This window comes from Pungitius pungitius, chromosome 3, assembly GCF_949316345.1.
Source record: "Pungitius pungitius chromosome 3, fPunPun2.1, whole genome shotgun sequence".
NCBI classification, from domain to species: domain Eukaryota; kingdom Metazoa; phylum Chordata; class Actinopteri; order Perciformes; family Gasterosteidae; genus Pungitius; species Pungitius pungitius.
This window is the reverse complement of record NC_084902.1, coordinates 3,355,806-3,376,491: the sequence shown is the minus strand read 5'-3', so window position 1 is coordinate 3,376,491 and position 20,686 is coordinate 3,355,806. Positions and strand designations below refer to the sequence as shown.

The 20,686-nt window shown below is 45.5% G+C and overlaps 3 protein-coding genes across 3 annotated transcripts; all 3 read right to left on the bottom strand.

Annotated features, from left to right (window-relative positions):
* Positions 1-470: 470 nt before the first annotated feature.
* hspa13 (heat shock protein 70 family, member 13) lies at positions 471-3,850 on the bottom strand. The gene is made up of 5 exons (XM_037457090.2): positions 3,661-3,850; positions 3,221-3,561; positions 2,721-2,934; positions 2,419-2,586; positions 471-2,288 (listed from the first exon to the last, which is right to left on the bottom strand). The coding sequence occupies exons 1-5, from the start codon at positions 3,683-3,685 to the stop codon at positions 1,720-1,722; spliced, it is 1,317 nt and encodes a 438-aa protein (XP_037312987.1). The 5' UTR covers positions 3,686-3,850; the 3' UTR covers positions 471-1,719.
* A 277-nt stretch (positions 3,851-4,127) lies between these two features.
* Positions 4,128-16,183, bottom strand: samsn1a (SAM domain, SH3 domain and nuclear localisation signals 1a). Its single transcript, XM_062561631.1, has 16 exons — positions 16,144-16,183; positions 14,696-14,863; positions 14,359-14,405; positions 13,675-13,709; positions 13,312-13,389; positions 12,968-13,062; positions 12,359-12,482; positions 11,411-11,848; positions 9,541-9,884; positions 8,570-8,650; positions 8,023-8,151; positions 7,424-7,550; positions 7,181-7,332; positions 6,886-7,098; positions 6,657-6,801; positions 4,128-5,355 (listed from the first exon to the last, which is right to left on the bottom strand). The coding sequence occupies exons 1-16, from the start codon at positions 16,165-16,167 to the stop codon at positions 5,201-5,203; spliced, it is 2,355 nt and encodes a 784-aa protein (XP_062417615.1). The 5' UTR covers positions 16,168-16,183; the 3' UTR covers positions 4,128-5,200.
* Positions 16,184-18,523: 2,340 nt separating this feature from the next.
* Positions 18,524-19,285, bottom strand: ly6d (lymphocyte antigen 6 family member D). The gene is made up of 3 exons (XM_037472207.2): positions 19,086-19,285; positions 18,857-18,961; positions 18,524-18,750 (listed from the first exon to the last, which is right to left on the bottom strand). Exons 1-3 carry the CDS (start codon positions 19,129-19,131, stop codon positions 18,668-18,670), a joined length of 234 nt encoding a protein of 77 aa, XP_037328104.2. The 5' UTR covers positions 19,132-19,285; the 3' UTR covers positions 18,524-18,667.
* Positions 19,286-20,686: the final 1,401 nt, after the last annotated feature.

Sequence of the window (20,686 nt, the reverse complement as noted above, 5' to 3'; positions counted from 1 at the left end):
TGTGTGTGTGTGTGTGTGTGTGTGTGTGTGTGTGTGTGTGTGTGTGTGTGTGTGTGTGTGTGTGTGTGTGTGTGTGTGTGTGTGTGTGTGTGTGTGTGTGTGTGTGTGTGTGTGTGTGTGTGTGTGTGTGTGTGTGTGTGTGTGTGTGTGTGTGTGTGTGTGTGTGTGTGTGTGTGTGTGTGTGTGTGTGTGTGTGTGTGTGTGTGTGTGTGTGTGTGTGTGTGTGTGTGTGTGTGTGTGTGTGTGTGCGCGCGCGCGCGCGTGGGACGCTCCAGCCAACTAAGCAGCACGTTTCAATGTGACGGAGAAGATCAATAGCTACAACAGCAATATCCCGGTCCTGATGGAGTCATTTCACTGCTGGAGTGGAGTTGAGTCTGTTGTGTTTCAGTGTTGGTTGCTGGTGTTAAATAGACTGCTGTAAGCTGAATGAAGTGGGTGCTGAATGTGAAAATGAAGCTGTCATCTAATGGAAGCTACAGGGTCAGGAAGTGTATTGCTTTGTTTTTATTTGGGACTTGTGCCTCGGAAATAAACATTAAAAATCTATTAATGGTTTGATTCATGAGTCTGAGCGAACAACCGCCTCTTTGTTTAAAGGTACTGTGGACTCGCCACCTGTTTCTGGACTATGCAGGTCAAAAATGTACAAAACCTTAAAGTATTTATTTGTAGAAGAAAAAAAACAGGAAGTTGAAGGTAGATGACTTGAGTTCTTTGAAACATTTTATTGGACTGTTCTGGGTTTTTCAAAGAAAGTGGAGATCAATTTTTATACTAGATGAACTAGTTTACCGAAATTATAAATAATCAACCCTTATATCTATAAATGTGACTAACACACTTTTTTTTATATTGAATAACAAGGCACCAGTAAGCACACAGTAAGTATAACTCTCTGCCATCTAAATAAAAGCACATTATTGCACACAAAGTTGGCCAAGTGGAAGTCCTCAAAGTGCAGCTTAATGCAGTCTGATTTCTGGGAAGATGGAAGGCTGAACAGTACTGTGACACCATGAAGGCTTTCTACACCGTGCACCATCATCTCTTAGTTGAAGATTCCACACAATACTTTTTTTTTTTAATGACCTGGGATCAATGCAGGGAATGTTTGGAGTTTCTTTATGGGCACTTCTGCCTGACAAACTCGTTGGACGCTTTGATTCAAGCAGCAGCAGCTTACGGGTACGACGCTTTACGCCGACCTGTGATGGAAGGATGTAAAAATACATCAAATTCCTGCAAAACACACGGCGACAATAGGATTAAATAAATAAATAAAAACAGATGAAGATGGCTATTCTGAAAGTCTGTTCCCTGAATTGAGCAGCATTCAAGTTATGACCACGAATGAGCATCCTCACTGCAGCTGAATGGATCAGCTCACAGGCGTCATTTCACATTACTTTAATATGCCGCTGGGTCTAAGAAAAAGGCTTTTTAACTAAAGCAGCTTGGACGTTAAAAGCGAAAACTGACCCTTCAGCAGCCGTTACCGGTCCGAGAGGAATGCTGGAGTTTTAAAAACGGGATCAAGTGTTGTTCTGCCTCTCATGAACGAGAAAGGGAAACATGAGATGTTCAAAAGTCTTCTTTCAAAAAGGTCACAGAGTCTTTTGTTGGCAGTTTTTCTCACTTCAGCGAATGTTTTATCCGCACACAAAGAGCAGCAGGAAACAGACGGGAATAATAGAAAGCGAATAATCTTTCTAAAGATCAGCTGAAGTTTCTCTTGAGCAGGTGTCTGTTGGGGATTTCTATAGCGCTCACTTGCAGAGGCCACGAGCCCCCCATGATGCCGGCCTGCAAGGCCACGCCGGTGACCACGGCCAGGTCGGGGTCCACCGACGTGTTTGGGTCCTTCCCGAAGTACTCGCTGATCAGCCTCCTGATGCGCGGGATCCTGGTGGACCCTCCGACCAGAACGATCTCGTCCACGTCGGCTTTCTCCAGGCGGCCCTCGGCCAGCACCGTCTCCACGGGGGCCAGGATCTTCTGGAAGAGGTCCTCGTTGAGCTCCTCAAACAGCTGGCGGGTGATCGCGGCCCGGAAGAGAACCGGAGCGGCGGCGGCCTCGGAGCCGGCGGGGGCGCCGAGGCGCAGCGGCACGCTGACGGTGGCGCTGGCTTGCAGGGTGAGGTTGAGCTTGGCGGCTTCCACAGCCTGCCGGAGACGGTGGATGTCCTCTTTGAGAGCGGGCGGCACGCCGAACTCCTGTTGCGCTCGCTCGATGGTGTACTGGAGCAGCCTCTGACTGAAGTCTTGACCTCCCAGCTTGTTATTCCCTAACGAAAGAAAACCCAGTCCATTTAAGACGAGTCCACTGATCCCCCACCCACAGACTGATCATTTAAAATTGTCGAGAGCCTAATTAAAATGGGACATGATCCTCCAATCAAAAAGGACACACATTACCTGCCATGGCTCTGGTGAAGAACATCCCGCCCTGTTTGTTGAGCAGAGAAACATCCAGGGTCCCTCCCCCGAGGTCGATCACCAGAACGTTGGACACGTCCACCTTGTGCAGGCCGTAGGCCATGGCCGCGGCCGTGGGCTCATTGATCACACGCAGGATCTCCAGGCCTGCAAGACGTGCCCGTTATGCTCCTTGTGTGCAGTGTGTGTGTGTGTGTGTGTGTGTAGCTGGTACATTTCATGTACTCCTGCCCGATTTGTCAAATGAACCACGACCACATGCGAACAATCGGAGGACTGACCGGCAAGGTTGGCGGCCCGGACGGTGAAGTTCCTCTGCCGCTCGTCGAACTCCGCGGGCACCGAGATGACGGCTTTCTGGATGCGCGCGTCGAGGTGCCGCTCGGCCATCTTCCTCATCTTCAGCAGCAGCCTGGAGCCGATGAACTCTGGGCTCACGGTGAAGGTGTGGTTGGTGGAGAGCAGAAACTCTGCGCTTCCATTATTGTTAATCACCTGGAAGTGGCGCAAAGGAACGAGTGAGGATGGAGACATAAAATCATACAAACTGGAAAGCAAATCATAGGTAACATGTTTTTTTATTTTATTCAATAAAGTTGTGTTAATCAATTCAAAATTCCTTTATGCTACTCCTTGTTTTAAATGAATGTCTGTCAGACCATGTTGGACATGTCAACACTCAAACCAGTGTTAAAGTGACCCGGGACACGTGATCCACCACTGACGTCACTCATTCCCTATAGCTCACGCAGGTGGACCGAGCCCCGCGCCACGGCCTTACCTTAAACGGGTACCGAGCACTCTCCTGCTCCAGGACCCCCGGCTCAAATATTTTCCCAATGAACCTCTTGGCGTCGTAGACGGTGTTCTGCGGGTTGTCGTCGGCCAGCTCCAGGGCTTCGTGTCCGGCCAGCACCGCGGTGGCGGTGAAGGAGACGGCGGAGGGGATGCTCCTCCTGCCCTCCTCGTCCGCGATCACCTCCACCTCCCCGCTGCCCGGATGGAAGACCCCGACGGAGCAGAACGTGGTGCCCAGATCCAGGCCGATTACTTTGGGTTTGGGGGGCGGCAGGTACTGCTGGCCCAGGTACCCGGCCAGGAACAGGGCCAGGATGACGGAACCTGTGGAAGGTGATGTGGACCAGACGCGTTAGCTCACGTGTTAGCATAACAGTCACCACTTTGATTATCGCGGGGAAAAACAAGTGTCATTTAACTTACCAATCATAGAAATTTCTCCGGACATCGTAAGTGACTCGCGTACTCTTCCGCCGATCAAATAAAATCACAAAATGTCCTTTGAGTGGTTCAAGACGCGTTTAAATATTAGCCAACTGTCGGCTTTTACAACTGGATGCTGCGAAGAGGAGTTTTCCAGTCGAAATACACGTCAACGTTTAATTGCGCCGACAGTGGTTCTGGGTAATGTAGTTTATGGCATTTCCAAAGGACGGTACGTGTAGGGCGGCCGATGCTAACGGAAAACTACATTTCCCGTCAACGCTGGCGCGATTTAAGGACGTGTGACAGTTTTGTGACGTGTGTTTTCTTAACCAATCAGGTGGAGCCAGGAAGTAGAAACTAGAGGTTAACGTTGAAATTAAATGCGTCACATAAAACACGATTTAAGTAAGTTCATATAAAGATTGTCAAAAATCAATTATTATATGCGTATTCATCAAGCTAGATTAAATGAATAATGACTTTCAATAATCAGGGTTTTAATTGTATTTCTTTGATTTTATTTACAAAAGTTGTGAAAACAATTTAACTTTTACATGCGTCCGTACATTGTTTCTCTCGTTCACTCAAACACTCGCGTTTAGAAAATAACATGTGATTACAGTATACATTTTATAGGCAGGATTTGAATATGCTTTTGGACCCGGACACTACATTTGAAAATCATCCCTTCATCAATAACAATTCAAAGTAAAGAAAATAAGTCTGTACTGCGTGTTGAATAATTGATAATGGATCTGATGATGCGGATGTTATAAATAAAGGCTTTATATAGAGAACAAAAGCATATGACTTACAATGCAATAAATACAACGTTTAATCAATAAAATGATTAAAATAGTAAACAGTTCAACAGCAAAAAATGATGTAAAAGTACACCCTGATCAGTATCATTAACTACTGAGTGAAGTAAGCGCGTGTGTGTGTGTGGTTAGCGGATAGCTAACGTAACACAGACCATGGCTAAGTAACGCTACATTGATACACCAATAACGCTATAACCAGGCCCTTCTTCACTTTGACACAAGCAGTATTTTAGCCGTATTGATTCAAACGTTAATGTTCAGCGATGCGTGCAAACCGCGGCTTGCTTTACTTTCCACCCTTTCTCTTACTGGGGATGTTGGAAGTAGCAATACTCAAACCTCCTTACTGAAGTACAACTATGTGCTTAATATGAATATTTTCATTCTAATACTACGCTTGGTAGTTAATCAGCCTTTTGTCTTGATTGTGAATCTGAATTGTTACCAGTAACAATTATTTGTCAGGTTGCATGGAGTAATTCAATGGTTTCTTCTGCAAGTAAAAGTTCATTGAGTTGCATATTCACTTGTGTTTTGGGGGCTTTTGCAAGTTATTTTGAGGTAAAAAGATTTTGAATAACGACATGAATCCATATTATTCAAACTTAAAAAGCGTAATAAATCCATAGCTGTTTGGAGGGGATAATCGTTAAAACCACCAGTGAGGAGAAAACCCTCCACACTGCACGCCGTCGGTCAGAGCGTCCTTCGCTCTAAGAGTCCACGGCGTCCGCCAGCTGCTCCGCGTCCTCTTTGCTGTCCGGACATTCAGATGGAATGAAGCAGCCCGAGTCTCTGGGACAGTCGCTGTCTTCTTCCCGAAGGCCGTGGGCGGATCGGAGCTCCTCGGCGTCCCTGACGTCGTCACCTGTGGCCCACAAACCAAATGGAATTAGATCAAAAGGTCACAATATTACAAGCTTCTGTTTTCAACCACGTTGGAGAAGAAAAACAAGTGCCGAGTGCTTCAGTCAGTGGAACAAAAAAAAAACATCCAAAAACCTTCACATTTAAATGAAGATTCATTACAACAGAGAAACCGGAGGCGATGTTTTGTTGCCCTAGAGGCCAAATGATCGAAATAGTACAGCAGTGGAAAACTGTAATTTAACATCCTCTCCTCTCACTTCTGTTTTTCCACTTCCACAGAGTGAACATATTACTCCACTGATGGAAGCTACTAATCCTCCCGCTCTGGTCGGCAAACCACTAACCTAATGGAGTTTAGTTTGATTAAATTACTGGCGGAGGGGCGAGGGGGGGGTCACGCTGCTGCAGCTGCCCGCCATCTGTTTAAACTGGCAGTGACCTTTTTATTTGCACTTCACCTGCAATAAAACACGCGCACTGCGAACACAACTAGCCGGTGGATTCTGTTCCCTCTTTAGAAACTGGTATTGTTTTCATTGGCAGAGCGACAGGAACACCTTCTGCCCCATCGACACTTTCTTTCTGAGTAACAGGAAGTCACAGATAGGCATCAGCGCGCGCCATCGATTGCTCTTCGGAGCCACAAAAGCGAACTTCTCAGAAACGGGATTAATGATCTTTATTGTATTACTGTCTTTACCTCGGTGTCTGTTTTTTTTACTACCACTAAAAAGAAAAGCTTTTTAAAGTTGGAGTGCTTTGTTGAATGTTCATTTCTGATTGGCGCTCCAGTTCATGCTTCGTTGTCGTTGCCTTTGGTTTAAAGGGATTTTTGCTCGTTCATTTTTTCCACTTTCATTAGCACTTATTTAATTGGTGATGAGCTTTGGGTTCAAATATTTAATTAAGAAAACAATATTTTATATCCTGATAATCGAAACAATGTGACAGAATGTGAGTCATTTTCACTCGGCTTAACAATGTTTGTGGGAATGTGATAACTTGGTTATTAACAATAACATGGTGAGATAGATGCTCCTCCCACACATCCAGCCTTTCATTCTTTTAATTGCTCATCCACCCACTCCATTGTGTTAACATTATTAATTATACATCAAATGAACCGGTTTGTGAAACTGCTTCGACAGGTAAAAAACAAAACAAAGTGGCACATGACAGGTGGGCCGGTCATTAGTGCTGAAATAAGCCACTTAAGAACAATGGGGCTGTTTGTTTAACAGTAATTAGCCATGCGTGGTTAAATGCCGTGGCTAATACTTAGCGTAAGTCGTGGCTAACCTGTGTAGCGGCACTCGGCGGCGGCGAGGAGCTTGCGCCTGTGCTCGGGGTCTTTGACGTTCAGCTCGATCAGGTGCTTCTCCTGCAGGTGCAGCAGGTCCTCCACCGTCTGGTAGCCGTTCAGCAGCAAGGCAGAGGCGTACTCCTGCAACATGGTAATCACGCGTTAACTCTCATCTCTTGCCTTGGGAGCGGATTGGAATCGAAGCGAGTGGGATCCCGCCCTCACCTCCAGATTCAGGCGCTCCAGTAACTCCAGCAGGGTTTTAGGCCGAGGTTTTTTGCACAGCTTCTGTTGCCTGATCTTGGGAGCTTCCTCTTCCTCCTCTTTATCCGCCACGACGTCGACATAGATGAACTTGAAGTTGCCCACTTTGTTGTTCAGCATGCCCGTCCAGATGCCCATCGGCGGCTTGCTGATGACGCTGATGACGTCGCCGACCTGGGAAACGACTCCGGCGGATGAATAGAAGGTATTTGGTGCCTCGTGACACAGTTTTTACGACAACGTCGCCGCGTCTGACCTTGAGCTTGAGGGAGTCCGTGTCGTACGGGCTGGGAACGAAGTCCGTGTGGACCCGAGCCCTGCAGCAGAACTGTCCCTGATAGGAGCCGTCCTCCTCCAGCCTCAGACTGTCTCTCTGGCCGGAGCCGGCGGACTCGCTGGTGACACCACCTGAACCGACGGGCGCAGCGTCACGGATGTGCCACGACAATTTACTCGAATTTGTTCATGCGGTGAATGCGTGTTGCGTGTGGGTGCTTACTAGAGGAGCTCTGGCCACTGCAGAGGCTTTCCGAGGAGTTGCTGGTCTTCGCGGGGGTTTTCTCAGCAGCAGCAGCAGCAGCGCCGCTCTCCGTCTCCGCCTCTGGGTCTTTGTCCGTGTCGTCACCCTGCGAGGACAGGGGCAGTTTTCAATGTCGAGGTTCACTTACATCATTAAATCTAAATAAAAATGAAAGACTTTAAGGAAGCTGGAGCACTTCAGGTGGAGACGTAGGTTGCGAAAGTTAGTAAAAATCTTCTTGTCATTCTTGTTGAGTTTAATCATCAGAGAACTGCCTTCTTGAAGTGCGTCATTGATATGATGTCAGAAACAGCTTTGTATTTGAGGATGTGGTTTTATGAGCGATAAGAATCTTTAGAAAAAAAACCCCCATAAGTATAAACTTCATGTGACAGGTGTTGTTTGTTACTTTCATACATTTATGGATCACATATTGTTGAAGGGTGTCATGACTTTTTAATTTGTACCTTCCTGGATTAAAAATTAGTTTAAATGATCAAAGCGCTTAACCTCCTCCACCTGGTGTGTGTGTGTGTGTGTGTGTGTGTGTGTGTGTGTATTTTTGCAGGTCTACTCACAGTCTCCTCAGAAAAAGACTTGGCGTGTTTTTTGCCCATTTTTCTGCGCATGGTCAGTGAAATCGCCTTCATCTTCTTCCCGAGTCCGGACGATTTGTTCAGGTCCAAAGTCTCGTTTTCATCTGTCGGCTGTGTGAAGAGAGCCGGTTCAGTACACATACTGGAGTGGTGTTAAACCTCATATTTCTCCCTCTTACTCATTTTCTTTCCCGAACTAAACTCTGTTCCATTATAAACTAAAACTGTTGATGACAGCTCAAAAACAAAACAAACATTTGGCTGCAATAAAAATGATTTCAATGTGAATAATGAAATGAAATTATGCAGAGCAGATGTTGGCAACTGCTGAAGCAAGACCCGGCATGTCGCATAATTTGGAGGTATAGCGATAACACCGTAGTATCGTATTGTGAAATAGGAGAAAATCCTTTTACTTCAATGTGTCCATCCAAGGTGTTCTCCACCTGGGGCGCTTGCTGACAATTACCTGCTCTCATTCTCACTCTTTGTTTTCTAGCGTGTTAAAAACAAGATGTAATCTACGCACCGCGGCTGTTCCATTTTCCTCGGGTCTCGCTTGTGTCGGGTGGTTTCTGAGTCCCTCGAACCTGCCGAAGCTGGTGGAGCGCTGTGGGGAGGATTAAAAAAAACAAAAAACACAAAAGCGTGTCACAGAGACGACTGACCCCGTTTTGTGCAGCGAGGTTTACCGGCGTTGCGCAACAGGGAGGCGCCCACTCGCGAGTCCTCGCCCGAGCTCAAAGGGGCCGCGGCGTCCGGTGGATTTTAACGACGACGTGTGAAGCTTTGCACTGTTTTCCTCTGTCTTTCACTTAGATAGTGATAGTGTGTATTTAGGAAAGCCACCGATTTGATCACTAAAGGCAGTATATGTGTCGGTGTGTCGATGATCAGTCGGTTTCGAGTGTTCCCGAAATGAGAGCTGCTACAATATGTGGTCGTGTGTTGAACCTGTCAATGTCGAGAATGAGTGGATAAAACACTTTAAAGTCCCCACGACGCCGCCCATACGTTCTCCCCGCTTGCCTCAGCTTTTAAATCTTTCCTATTTCCCCCCCCCCCAATTTTAATAAAACTAAAAGTCATTATAATCTGTCCTGGCGCCCCGTCATCTCCTAAATTAAATAAATGGGTAATCCCTGGATAGATGGGAGCTCCGTACTCCTAGACGGCCCCCTGTGGATTGGTTTATTGCAGCTCGTTGTCCGACAGGCCGTCGCTTCCCTCCTCGAGCGCAGCAACGTTCATGCATCGTTATTGTCATCTCAGCGTTTGTATGAATTACTGTTTGCCTTCAATGATGAGGATTTCCCTTAAAAAAAAAATGTAGTTCACTGTGTGTAGCTGCAAAAAAAATCGAATGTTTACGTCAAAGTAATTTGCAAAACACTTTTAAAATTCCAACTTTTACATTTTTGTTGTTGTTTGTTTTGATTAAAATCGAGACACAACTCCCTTGTGAAGGTACCATGTCCAAAGCGACGCGAGTGCACGTACCTTCGGCTTGCTGCCCTTTGCTTTGTCGGACACGTTGGAGGCCGCCCTGTGTAACATCGCGTTCCCCCCCCCCCCCCGACCCCTGTTTTCTTTTTTTCTTCCTTTCAGGTTACTGTGGGATCTCTCGTCTGCTGTCTGCGGCGCTCTGTGCTCGACTGAGTTCGCGGCTGCCCGTGCGACGGCCTGGACGGACCACTTCCTCACAGCGCACAGGATGTGAGGCAATCGACGCCGAGCCTCTCGGAGGCAGCGTTGCTTAGAAAGGGAGAAATACACGGGCCTGAGTTTGCGTTTTGAAAAAAAAAAAAGAAAAAAAGAAGAAGAACAGTCACTTCCAGGAATGACTGTGTTTTGGTTTTATATTTGCAGTGTTTGTGTTTTTCACAAGATGTGAGACGTCTTGTTATCTGCTACCGTGTGTGTGGCATTTACGTGAGTTAAGAGTGCGTCACGGTGTGAGAAACTAACAACTTTTCCAGTAAAAGCTGTAAAGTTTTTGTCCATTTAATAGATTAAATTATAACATAGAAAAATGAGAAAATGGCGGACATTTCCTCTTTTCTTTTAATAGCAATGGGGAACTTGGTTTTGGTAAATGATGCTGCAGTCTCTCTTCTAATGCAGTCATTTCTTCACGAGGGTGAATACTTTTGGGGAAGTGCTGATGCGGGACAGAGGGACGGCTGAAAGTGGCAACTCGCTGGTGTCGAAACGCCTTCCGGTTCACCTCTGCACTCGTTATGTTAGAACACATTCCCTTACTTTTTTTCTCCCCTTGACGCTTTCACGGTGGGATTTTGATTTTGACCACAGAACCATTGCGCCATCTGTGAATGTGAGCGGCCGATGTGGCCATGTCGGGGTTTCACCGCTGCGTTTACATTGCGGGGTATTTCAACAAGTTGTAGAAAGGGGAAAAGACAAAACCATAATCCCACTGCTTGCAATCGACCTCCTTTTTGAATCCAGATTACGGCTTCTAATCTACTCATTCAGGGGGCTCCTGACTCTGCGGAGAAGCTGCAGTTCAGCTGAGGAGTTTAAAATGAAGTCACCTGAAATATGTCGGAATTATTGGTTTGATGTGTTTAGAATGGGTTTTTAAGGGGAGGATGGCATCATATTTGCGGTAAATTCACATAATCGTATAAATTGTAAAAGTATGGCTCATTTAGAATTTTAAAATGTCTTCAGATATTTAACTGATCATGTGTTACAGGCCAAAGGTTCCATCTAGAAGTGAGCAGACAGGTTGGACTTGTAGAACCAGGTGATTAAAGATGGAGGTCAAAGCCTACACAATCAACGAAACCCTTAAAGACGTTTCATGACATTTTACCCCCTAGAATCGACGGTGCTACAGATCCATAAGGTCATCGTAATCTCCTCACCGGATGATCCTTTTCATCTTATACCATTTCCCCCCCCCCCCCCCCCCCCACCTCCCCCGAGTCATGGCTTTAACTGCTTCGCGTCCCAGCGGGGGTCCTCTGCAGAGGTCTTACGCTGTCAGACATGTCAAGGGTCAACCTTTTGAGGGTCAAGCTGCTTTTAATATGCGTCACTGGCGCCGCGTGACGGTGGAACTCGCCGCATCGAAGACGAGCCCAAAAGTCCCCCCGGAAACATGAACAAATAAACCGATCAAGCACCCCCCCCCCCCCCCCTGTTATCTGTGGGATTAACGTTTTTTTCCTTCTAATGGAGTCTTGTGGCTTTGGCGAGAGAGCGTGTACGGATGCGGCGGCTTTAGCTCCCCGCCACAAAACAGCTGTGGAAATATTCTACATCCCACATGCAGCATTCAGCCTCGGCTCCTCCGCCGGCGCTTCAGAGCATTCTCACATCTTAACGGCTTCCAGCTCGACACTCACGTTCGGTTCCGACAGGTCGGCGTCCGTGACGGACCGCGACACCTTCGGGGGAATCCGAGGGGGTCTACAGCCCCGCGGCGAGGCGTCGCTCCCGTCCGCCGCCTGCCGGCGTCTTCCTTCCCACTCCCCCTCGGGGGGCTCGGGGAAGTCCTGGGAGTAGACGCGGTACTCCGTCAGCGGCCTGCGGCAGGTGTGCCGGGCGCCCCCCCAGGCGGGGCTGCCGTCCCCCGGGTTGCTCCACCGCTGGCGGTGGGCGTGGGTGGGCGTCGCCCCGCCGGGGAGGGCGACGGCGTCCGCGCGCCGCCCCGCCCCGGCGTTCTCTTGGGCGGGGAGGGTGGAGGACTTGCCCGGGTAGGGCCTCCTGTCGGGCGCGCGCGCCGCGTCCGCGCAGGGGGGTCCCGTGGGCGGGCTCGTGGCGCCCGGGGGAGGCGACACTGAGAGAGGAGAAAGAAGAGAGCGTGGAATGACCGGTGGCGTGTTGAATCGCGAGTCATGCGGCGGCGTCGGGTGCACCGCTGTCGTAACGCCACCTTGAGACGGCGTTACGACACACTTATGACACACTTATTAAGTCACGCGACGGAAAATTGTGCGGGGAAATATGCCTCTTTAGACCCAGAAGCGACTGGAAAAAAGGCTTTGCTGGAAGAAGGAGACCACAAGAGAGGGAACATGAAGATGGCCTTTGTCTTTGTAACCTCTTGTAACCACTAGAAACACCTGCGCTAAAGGAGTTGCGACGCACAAAAGCAGAAGTAAAATTCCAGAACTCTTCAGAGAGGAAAGGTTTTGCATTTAGAGAATTGCCACATTTTGAGTCCCGTTCCTCTATTGTAATGATTTTGTCACAATGAGTCATACGGAAGAAAATGAGGTCACTTGAGGGCAGTTTCATCGTGGACGAAGGGGGACCTTGATTTCGCTGTCGCTGAAAGCCGTCCTACCTGTTGAGCTGTGACTTTTCTTCGAGCCTTCTTTACCGCTCTTTCCGCCGGTCTTCTTTCCGGTCTTTTGGGGTTTTTTCACAGCAGGTTTGGACTCTGACACCGAGCTATTGCCTTGGAAACACTGAAAACATGTGACACATTAATACTTTGATTTGTAAATTCATCTCATCCATCCCGGTTTCTAGCCGTGCCGGTGGCCTCTCTGGTTCTCAAGTCAAAAAGCCATTTTCATTTAGCCTATTACTATATTTCTAAATATGCTATTGCTACACTTAATTGCACAAAAATAAAAATCCATGTGAAAAAAATGACTTCTCACTGTTCTCAGGTCAAATATTTATGCAATTAAAATGCGATTAATTTCGATTAATTAATTACAAAGCCTCTAATTAATTAAAAATTAATATTTTTAATCGAGTCCCGGCCCTAATATATATATATATATATATATACACACACACCACGTCTCTGTGGTCATATATGTACTTATTCTTTGTAACCCACGCAGTATTCTATATATAATATATTTGTGGAGACGTTATGCTTAAATGTAACATAGCTTTAATTAGTGAAGCCATGAAGAGTGAATCAGCTTTTTATTCGTACCTGGCTGGAGTTCGGTTTCTCCTTTTTCTTTGTGCCAGAATGATGGGCTCCTTTCACTTCTTTGGTTTCTGTTCTGTGTTTTGTCTTCCTCGTCTCTACAGGGACACACGACGTTATTATATCAGGTTAGTAAAAGCACCGGAAAAACCAAGAGAAATAAAACATATCCCCCCCAATGAGCTGTTTTATCCATCGATTCCTCGGACCGTCTTTGTCAGCCTTTGAGGGGACCATTTTGATGTTAAAATTGGTTGGAAACCCAGCGCCTGTCCTCTCGGGTCACGCTGAGAGTCCAAATGAACGTCTCCACATTTATGAGCTTAACCCATTTATTTGCTATTTACCTTCGCTGTGATTGTTGTGGACTAAATCTTCCCGGCTCTTGGCGGGCTGCCAAACCGCCGTATTACAGCCGAGGTTATCTAACATGAAGGGAGACAAATCACAAACACTAAGGATTTAAAATGAAGGGGGGGGGGGGGTGACAGACACACTAAATGAAATTGTTTTCTAAGTCGCAAACATCGTTGTGTGTTGTTGGTTTTCATCTACATAATACAAAACTGTATTTTCTTATCAGCTTGGGGAAAAAAAAGGTACATTATTTCACAGTTTTCTTTCTTCAGGGTTATAATGCAGGTGAATATATGTCATAGTTATTATGTTCAAGTACACAATCCTCAAAATCATTCATAGTTTGTACTCACCCAGTGTTTCCGATGCAGATTTGGATATGTGTGTTCTGAAAGTAAAACAAATCAAATAAAGGTTATTGCATAGCTTCCTTTAATTGGTGTTTGACAAGATGTGTTTCTGCCCTTTTAGTTTGGCAACAAACCACAACAATCCCACGGACGTCATAAGATGGTTTCATTCACCCAACAAAAGAGGAAAATATTGACGATGTACAGGTGTAAATCTGCTTACTACAAAAGCTATAATCTGCCTGTTGCTTTCCCAACAGTCCCAGCTTCACTGCCAATAAACCAACTCAACATTTCACACAATATGTAACACCTTTCTTTTTTTTGTAATTGTGTTTTCTTAAGACACAGCATTGCATGTCATCAGACCACATGAACTAATGATAGGAAAGAGGAGAGGAGCACTGCTCAAGAGCTCGTCTGCTCTGCTTCAGGAAGGATTTACAGTATTAACCCCCCAGTGGCAATAAACCGGGATCCTTTCAGGCAATATTATTACTTCATGGTAAAGCTCTTGCGTGTCAGATTTGCTCTGCAGTTTGCACGGACATCCGAACAAAAGCAACAGAAAGATTAAAAGGTTTTTAAATACTCTCATTGTTCGAATACAACCGAATGCATATAACAAATAGATTTAGAGTGGAAACTGATGTGGTTTGGTGCCATGTTCACCATGCCTCAGCTCACCTTCTTTTCTTCTTATTGGAGTTGGTGCCCTGCATCTGTGGCATCTCCTGAAAGAAAAACAAGAGGACATCTCATTTTCAGTCAGATGTTTTTAAACATTCAAACAAAATATACACTATCCCATCCCTTTTAAATCGATTTCGTGCTAACGCCTGAATCAGAAACTGCATCTGCCACCTGGCAGTTTGTCATTTAATAATCAGCTTTATTTTACAGCTACAATCTGCTGGTTGGAATTCCAAAAGTCCCAATTCCCCTGCGAAGTGACCCGATACAATCTGGTCCTGGTCGTTCACACGACTCCCATCGCGTCCCCCCCCCCCACCACCCCACTCACCATTGAAATAGATCTCCCGGAGCCGGGCCAGTTGGTTTGGTCGTCCAGCATCACCGCCGGACTGCAGGAGCGGCTCGCGGAGCGGCTGGAGGAGCGGCTGGGGATGGGTGGCGGTGGACCGTCCCCGGAGCTCTGCACCGCCTCGTACAGGCTGTCCATGGACCCCTCCTGGTGCACATGCACATGCAAACACACGCACACACACACACACGCAGCTGTGAGACGGTTTAACTCTGTGAACACATGCCTGGTTTATGGATGGATTTCATCCATATCTTTGGATTAGGTCTGATTGATACGTCTGATGAAGGACACATAATTTGCACATAACACGGAGGGGTTTTTTGTCACTTGTAAGGAAATTAAATGTAATAGACCACATGGTTGGAGGTTAAAATAAAGCCTGTTTGTAGAACGTCAAACTGAGAGAACTTGAAGAAATAATAAGATCAAAGCAATCATAAATCTGTTTTCATTGTGACCTGGGGCCGAGCATCACAAGTCGAGCTATGAGGATTTGATATTACTGAAAGGATAATGCCGCTCCAAAGCTCCTTTTAAATTTGCTTATCAGCCACCGATGTAGCGGAGGATTGAAATTTTCCTCTGCGCAGATTTCAGTGTGGATTAAAAAGCGGCTCCGCTTGTTTGCATTCCTTCTAGGAATGCGTAAATTCATCCGTCTCGTCGTGTCTGCAGCTTGAATTATATTTACTGTAGTGGCAACGAAAGGCCTTTTATTTTGTAATGCTAATCTCTTTGTGAAGTTAGGTGAGGTTTGACCACGTTCATAAAAACACAAACATTTGCATTGTTTATATTTCTTCTTCATCGCAGCTGCTTTAACACTACCTCGCTTTAATCGGTTGCTGTAATATGTTGAACTGCAGTATCCTGCAAAAACTCAGGAATGACTAGAAATCATCACACGTGATTCATTTTTAATAACGTCACTCCATAATTGAACAGCCCATTAACTAACTAGTGCTCGTTTCTAGCGTGACAGCAAGACAAGTGCAAGACAAGTGCGTGTTGGAAGCATGTGCACGCATGCACACATGGTGCATGCGTGCACATGCTTCCAACACGCACTTGTTTTCACCCCGGGTCGCTTCACTCGTTAATACATCATTTCTGCTTTCTCCTCCAGAGTCCTGAATGTGCGCCCTAATGCATTATTCCACACGGTATATCTGATGAAAACCTCATTTATTTACAAGGATATTGACACAAGTTTGATACGACTATTTGAGCGGTTACAGTACGGATGGAACACAACCTTTGACGCATCCTCCCCACTTTCATCTGCTAACACAGAATGCTGTGTTTGTTGTTTACTTGTCTTATTATTTATTTTTATAAATTTGCATCAGGAGGGCGAAAGTCCTCTTTTCGCCCAATAAAGCTCGTTGGGTAGAACATGGGTGAATCAAAAGCGTGTCTCTTACCAGCGAGAAGCAGAAAAGGTTCATGGTGGCTGCTGGCTGCTGCTGCGTCCGATGGCTGGCCGGCAGCGTGCTGAGTGACAGCCAGCCACCGAGAGACACAACAGCTCAGCGTGAGCCCGGGTCGCCAGCTGTCTTCTCAGATTAATACCACAGTGAAATTCCTCCACTAATCCAATAGATGGCCCACCATTACTCTCCCAGCTGCAGGAGTCACTGTTGACCACCAGTGGTGGATCAACAGAGCGAGTGTTTGTTTTCAATCTTTTCCTTTTTTTCCAGCATTGTAGCTTAGTTCAGCATCCATGCTCTTTTTTTTTTTTACCTAAACTTAGGGTCTGAATAAGCAAGATACGCTTTAATTCCTATGTTCGTTAAGTAAAAGCACCAGAAGGAAAATGTAAAAAATTACTAGGGCTGTCAATAGATATAAAAAATTAGCTAATTAATCGCACATTTTGAAATGCAATAATCGCGATTAAAGAATGTTGTTGTTAATGTTTGTTTTACGTTTTACTTGTAAGACGTGACGCACTTTAGAAAGTGTGTATTTTAGACTCTGTTGTCTAATTGTTCACGTTATTTTAAACACAAAACTACACACATCTTGGAGGCAGAATTACACCGGGTGCAACATGTTGAATTAGTGACTCTGGCAGCTAGCTTAGCCTAGCACTAGCTTAGACTAGCGGTGCTTAAAGTGGTCCGTTTGTCACTCACCCTCCTTCAGTTTGACACGGGGAGGAATTCTTCTGCACAGTTCTCCGCTGTGTGTTGCGTCTCTGTTTGTTTTACTTCCAATGGAAAAATCTCTCCCCATCTTGAGCCACCGCCTTGCTTTCTCCGATGTCACTGACTGCAGCTGGCGGCCGTTTCGGTTCCGCGGTCAACTTCCGGTCAAATTCCGGAAGAAGTTAAAAAAAGGTTCGTTAACTACGATCAAATATTTTGGCGAATTAATCTCGGCCACATCAATCACATAGATTAACAAAAAAATATCCAATACTAAAAAAAATTCTACATTTAATATTTTGTTTACAAAATATGTCTGCAGCCTCTTTTAAAAAGGAAACTCAAAAAAAGGCTCAGATGGCTGTGACTATATTTTAAGACATTGCTAGAATGTTATTTTGTGCATTACTGTTTTAACAGTATGTTACAGTTGTATCTGGTGGGACCAGTTGCAACTATTATATAGAACATTTGTTTGTTCTAAATTGATCAGTGAAGATGTCAAGTGGTTCATCAAATATATAGAACACCTATGTAGGTACATGCAGATGTTGGAATTGCCATGTAATAAAAAGTAGTGCAACACCTCGAGAGTATGAGAGAGGAATTGTACTCCCCACCACTTGTGATCAGACGCCTCGCTTGCAATTAAACCCTGACTGGTGATGCACTCCAATCAGTCGCCATCATCTTCTCCAAGGAAGCAGTTGTGAGACAATTTTTCAATGTTTCTCGGATCATCATTTACATCCACAGGCAATAATCCCTCCCAGCAGTGGAAAGCTGAAGTGACAGCAAGCACTTCGATATCTACAGCACGCCGTCATCACATAGACAGACAGGCGCCTGCTAATTCTCACCTTCTGCAGCAGCCATAACTCTTTCCTGTGTGGGCAGCAGTGAGAGGGGTATTTCCCCCACATGCTCTATGTGTGGCTTTGTACAACACGCTGGCTTCTCAAGAAGTCAAAAATTATTCCTCTAAATGATGGAAAGTCGTTGCAACGAAAGAAAAGTTTTTCCATGCAGTGTTTTTATTATCATCTGCGTCCAGAGTGTGTGCATTAACCTGCAGCACAGGAAAACAGCTCTATTAATCCGCCAATCATCCCACTCTGACATCTGATCCGCTCTAATGTAAGGAAGGCACAGGCGGACGTATTAACCCTTATGACCTACATTTTAAAGAGGGTATGATTTATTTTTATTGTAAGTGGAATTAACTGTGCTGTTTGAATCAAGCCGTTCATTCAGCTTGGGTACTTTCTTGTGTTATTATAATGTTGCTTGTGATCAGGTCTCAATGTCTTGGTTTTATGTGAACAACACAGAAAACCTACAGAAGGGCTTGTGATCAATACAGTCATCTCCACCATTCCCTCCGACCTCAGCCCACTTTTCACACTTAAAGAGTTTCTTTACTCAGCATATTCTTATACGCTTCCTAGTAGTTATTTCTCTACAAACTATCGACCTCGAGCCTATGTGAAATATTTATAACAATACTGTTAATTAACTGTTTTTGTACAGCATACACACAGTTTTAACATCTGTAACATGTTCCAAAAGATGGATAAATCAAATTGATAGAATCAACAGAGAGAATCTTTTTTTAATTCTTTTTAATGACTGATTTAATAACAGATGAGATTTAATCGAAAGTAATGAACTCAATGATAGGAAAGTCACATTGAAAACAGATGAACTAACAAAGGAGCTTCCTTCAGATGGAAGTCAGTTCTTTCCCCCTATATTTTCATTCTGTAGAAAAGTAAAGTGAACTAAGAGCGGTGACTCAAAAGCAAAGGTCGCTCTTGCAGCAGGTCGTGTGTTGTCCCTCGACACAGAAGTCCTCACAAGTTCGAGAAAATTGAGTATCTATGGAAAAACAACAACAATATTTTGTAAAATGTCTAAACCGTCCCTCGGCCTGAATAATATTTCAGGCTTCTCCCTAAATTATGAACAAACAAGGATGACGTACCGTTCTCGAACGTCTTGCAAAAGTGGGACGATGTCGGGCAGTCCGTCGCCTCCTTGCAGATGCCGTCACTCCCGTCTCTGCAGGTGAAGCACCTCAGTGTGAGCACTGATGAGAAGAAGAGGATTAGTGAGAGGGAATGCATCATCACCAATGATCATATCAGACGGCCGCATGAAAATTCTGTTTTTCTTAAGAGATAGGATGTGATCGTAATCCAAGGTTTGCTCACCTTGAGCGCTGCACAGCAGCAGCAGCGTGGGGAGCAGGACCTTCATGATGTCAGCTAGTATGTGAACGAACCTCCTGCTACAGGTCTTTTATATGGTGGTCGTGCACTTCCTCGGGTGTGATATTCTGGCAAATGTGCATTCCTCTTCTCCATAGTGCCGGGAAAAAAGGAGTATTTCTTTCATTCGCTTTGTGGTGACCGAGGTGTTGTGTTGCAAGTTCTCATTTGGCCTCTTTGTCAGACCCCACCGACGTCACGTTATTACACACTTGGATGCAGCAGAGCGTCGTGGTGAGCCCGTGGTTAGCACTGTGATTCCACACCGAAACACCTGCTTCCCTCGAGGGCCGCAAAACCACTCGGTCATGGACATGGGTTAGTTTATAAATAACTACGTGAACAAAGTCCCAAACATTATTAACATATTTTTATTATATTCACACAGTTACCAAATTACACTAATTGTGTACCTGGCTAAGCAGGTTCCCTCCAGGTAACTAGATACAGCGCCTTTGATACAGCGGGACGGTCACTTAACTCTGCACATTGTTCACACCCAGATTAGCAACTTGAGACCCGACAATAAAGTAGTGTGATAGACGGGGCTATTGAGATAGTGTGTTACTCTGCACATGATGGTTAATGTGGAGCCGACTTGAACCCTCATGGGTCAATACTATTCGGCATAACTGTCAGGGACGCGAGGTCGAGGGCAAGGAGGGAGGACTCAGTCGCGGAGTTGATGAAAAATAAAAGAACTTTAATAATCAAAACCTCAAACTCATAATCACTCCAACGAGCAAAAGGGGAGGAAGGAGGCAAAAACAAAACAGACGAAAACAGGAACCTGGACTTGAAAACACGGACTTACTTGACACATGAACGGTTGACATGTAATGACGCCACACAAGACAAGAGACTCACAGGACTTAAATACACAAGGGAGGTGCAGGTGATTGAACACAGGTGGAAACGATCAGGCACGGCAGACAATCACAGGGGAAGACAGGAAGTGAAGTTACCCAGGGACACAAGAGACATGAAAACTACAAAATAAGACATGAAGCAGACCCACACCGTGACAATAACCTAAGAACATTATAGTACTTCCTTGATTAACTTGCCTAAATTGGATAGCTTTGAAGGAACTTTTAAAATGATACTTCATGAAAAAATTGTACGTAGTAAATGTTGTAGTCCTCAAACAACCGCCACTATTTCAATGAACAAATGAGAGAAGAATTTTAGCAATCCTCCTCATACTTAAAATGTTGTGCGAGCAGTACAGCAGTAAAACGTAGAACTGTTAACCCTTTCATATGCATTTTTGTGCAAACCTTTGCTATACATCTTTGGCCACAGCCAGAGCCATTGGCTGCCCTAGGCGATACTAAAATTTCACGCCCCCCGACCTAGGCCCACAGATGAGATACATTCCTTAGGCTGTGCTGTGCTACTTTCCAGCTTGAAAAAAAACACTTGGCTCAAGGAATAAAGCATGATATTTATCAATGAATGAGAAGGCGGTCCCCAAATGCGAAAAAATCTACTGGACTTGGCTCCATTTCGGCTTCAATTCCCCCCCCTGACGAGACCGTCCA

What these genes read in the sequence shown, in the direction of transcription:
- hspa13 (XM_037457090.2), bottom strand. Translation starts at nt 3,685, where the DNA reads ATGTCCGGAGAAATTTCTATGATTG. An exon ending in CGGAGAAATTTCTATGATTG is followed by an intron (nt 3,562 to 3,660) that starts GTAAGTTAAATG and finishes CACCTTCCACAG; the next exon opens with GTTCCGTCATCCTGGCCCTG. An exon ending in GTGCTCGGTACCCGTTTAAG is followed by an intron (nt 2,935 to 3,220) that starts GTAAGGCCGTGG and finishes CGCCACTTCCAG; the next exon opens with GTGATTAACAATAATGGAAG.
- samsn1a (XM_062561631.1), bottom strand. Translation starts at nt 16,167, where the DNA reads ATGAACCTTTTCTGCTTCTCGCTG. An exon ending in GAAAAGTCACAGCTCAACAG is followed by an intron (nt 11,849 to 12,358) that starts GTAGGACGGCTT and finishes CTCCTCTCTCAG; the next exon opens with TGTCGCCTCCCCCGGGCGCC. An exon ending in AGGAAAATGGAACAGCCGCG is followed by an intron (nt 8,152 to 8,569) that starts GTGCGTAGATTA and finishes CTCTTCACACAG; the next exon opens with CCGACAGATGAAAACGAGAC.
- ly6d (XM_037472207.2), bottom strand. Translation starts at nt 19,131, where the DNA reads ATGAAGGTCCTGCTCCCCACGCTGCTGCTGCTGTGCAGCGCTCAAG. An exon ending in GCTGCTGTGCAGCGCTCAAG is followed by an intron (nt 18,962 to 19,085) that starts GTGAGCAAACCT and finishes TCTTCTCATCAG; the next exon opens with TGCTCACACTGAGGTGCTTC. An exon ending in TTGCAAGACGTTCGAGAACG is followed by an intron (nt 18,751 to 18,856) that starts GTACGTCATCCT and finishes GTTTTTCCATAG; the next exon opens with ATACTCAATTTTCTCGAACT.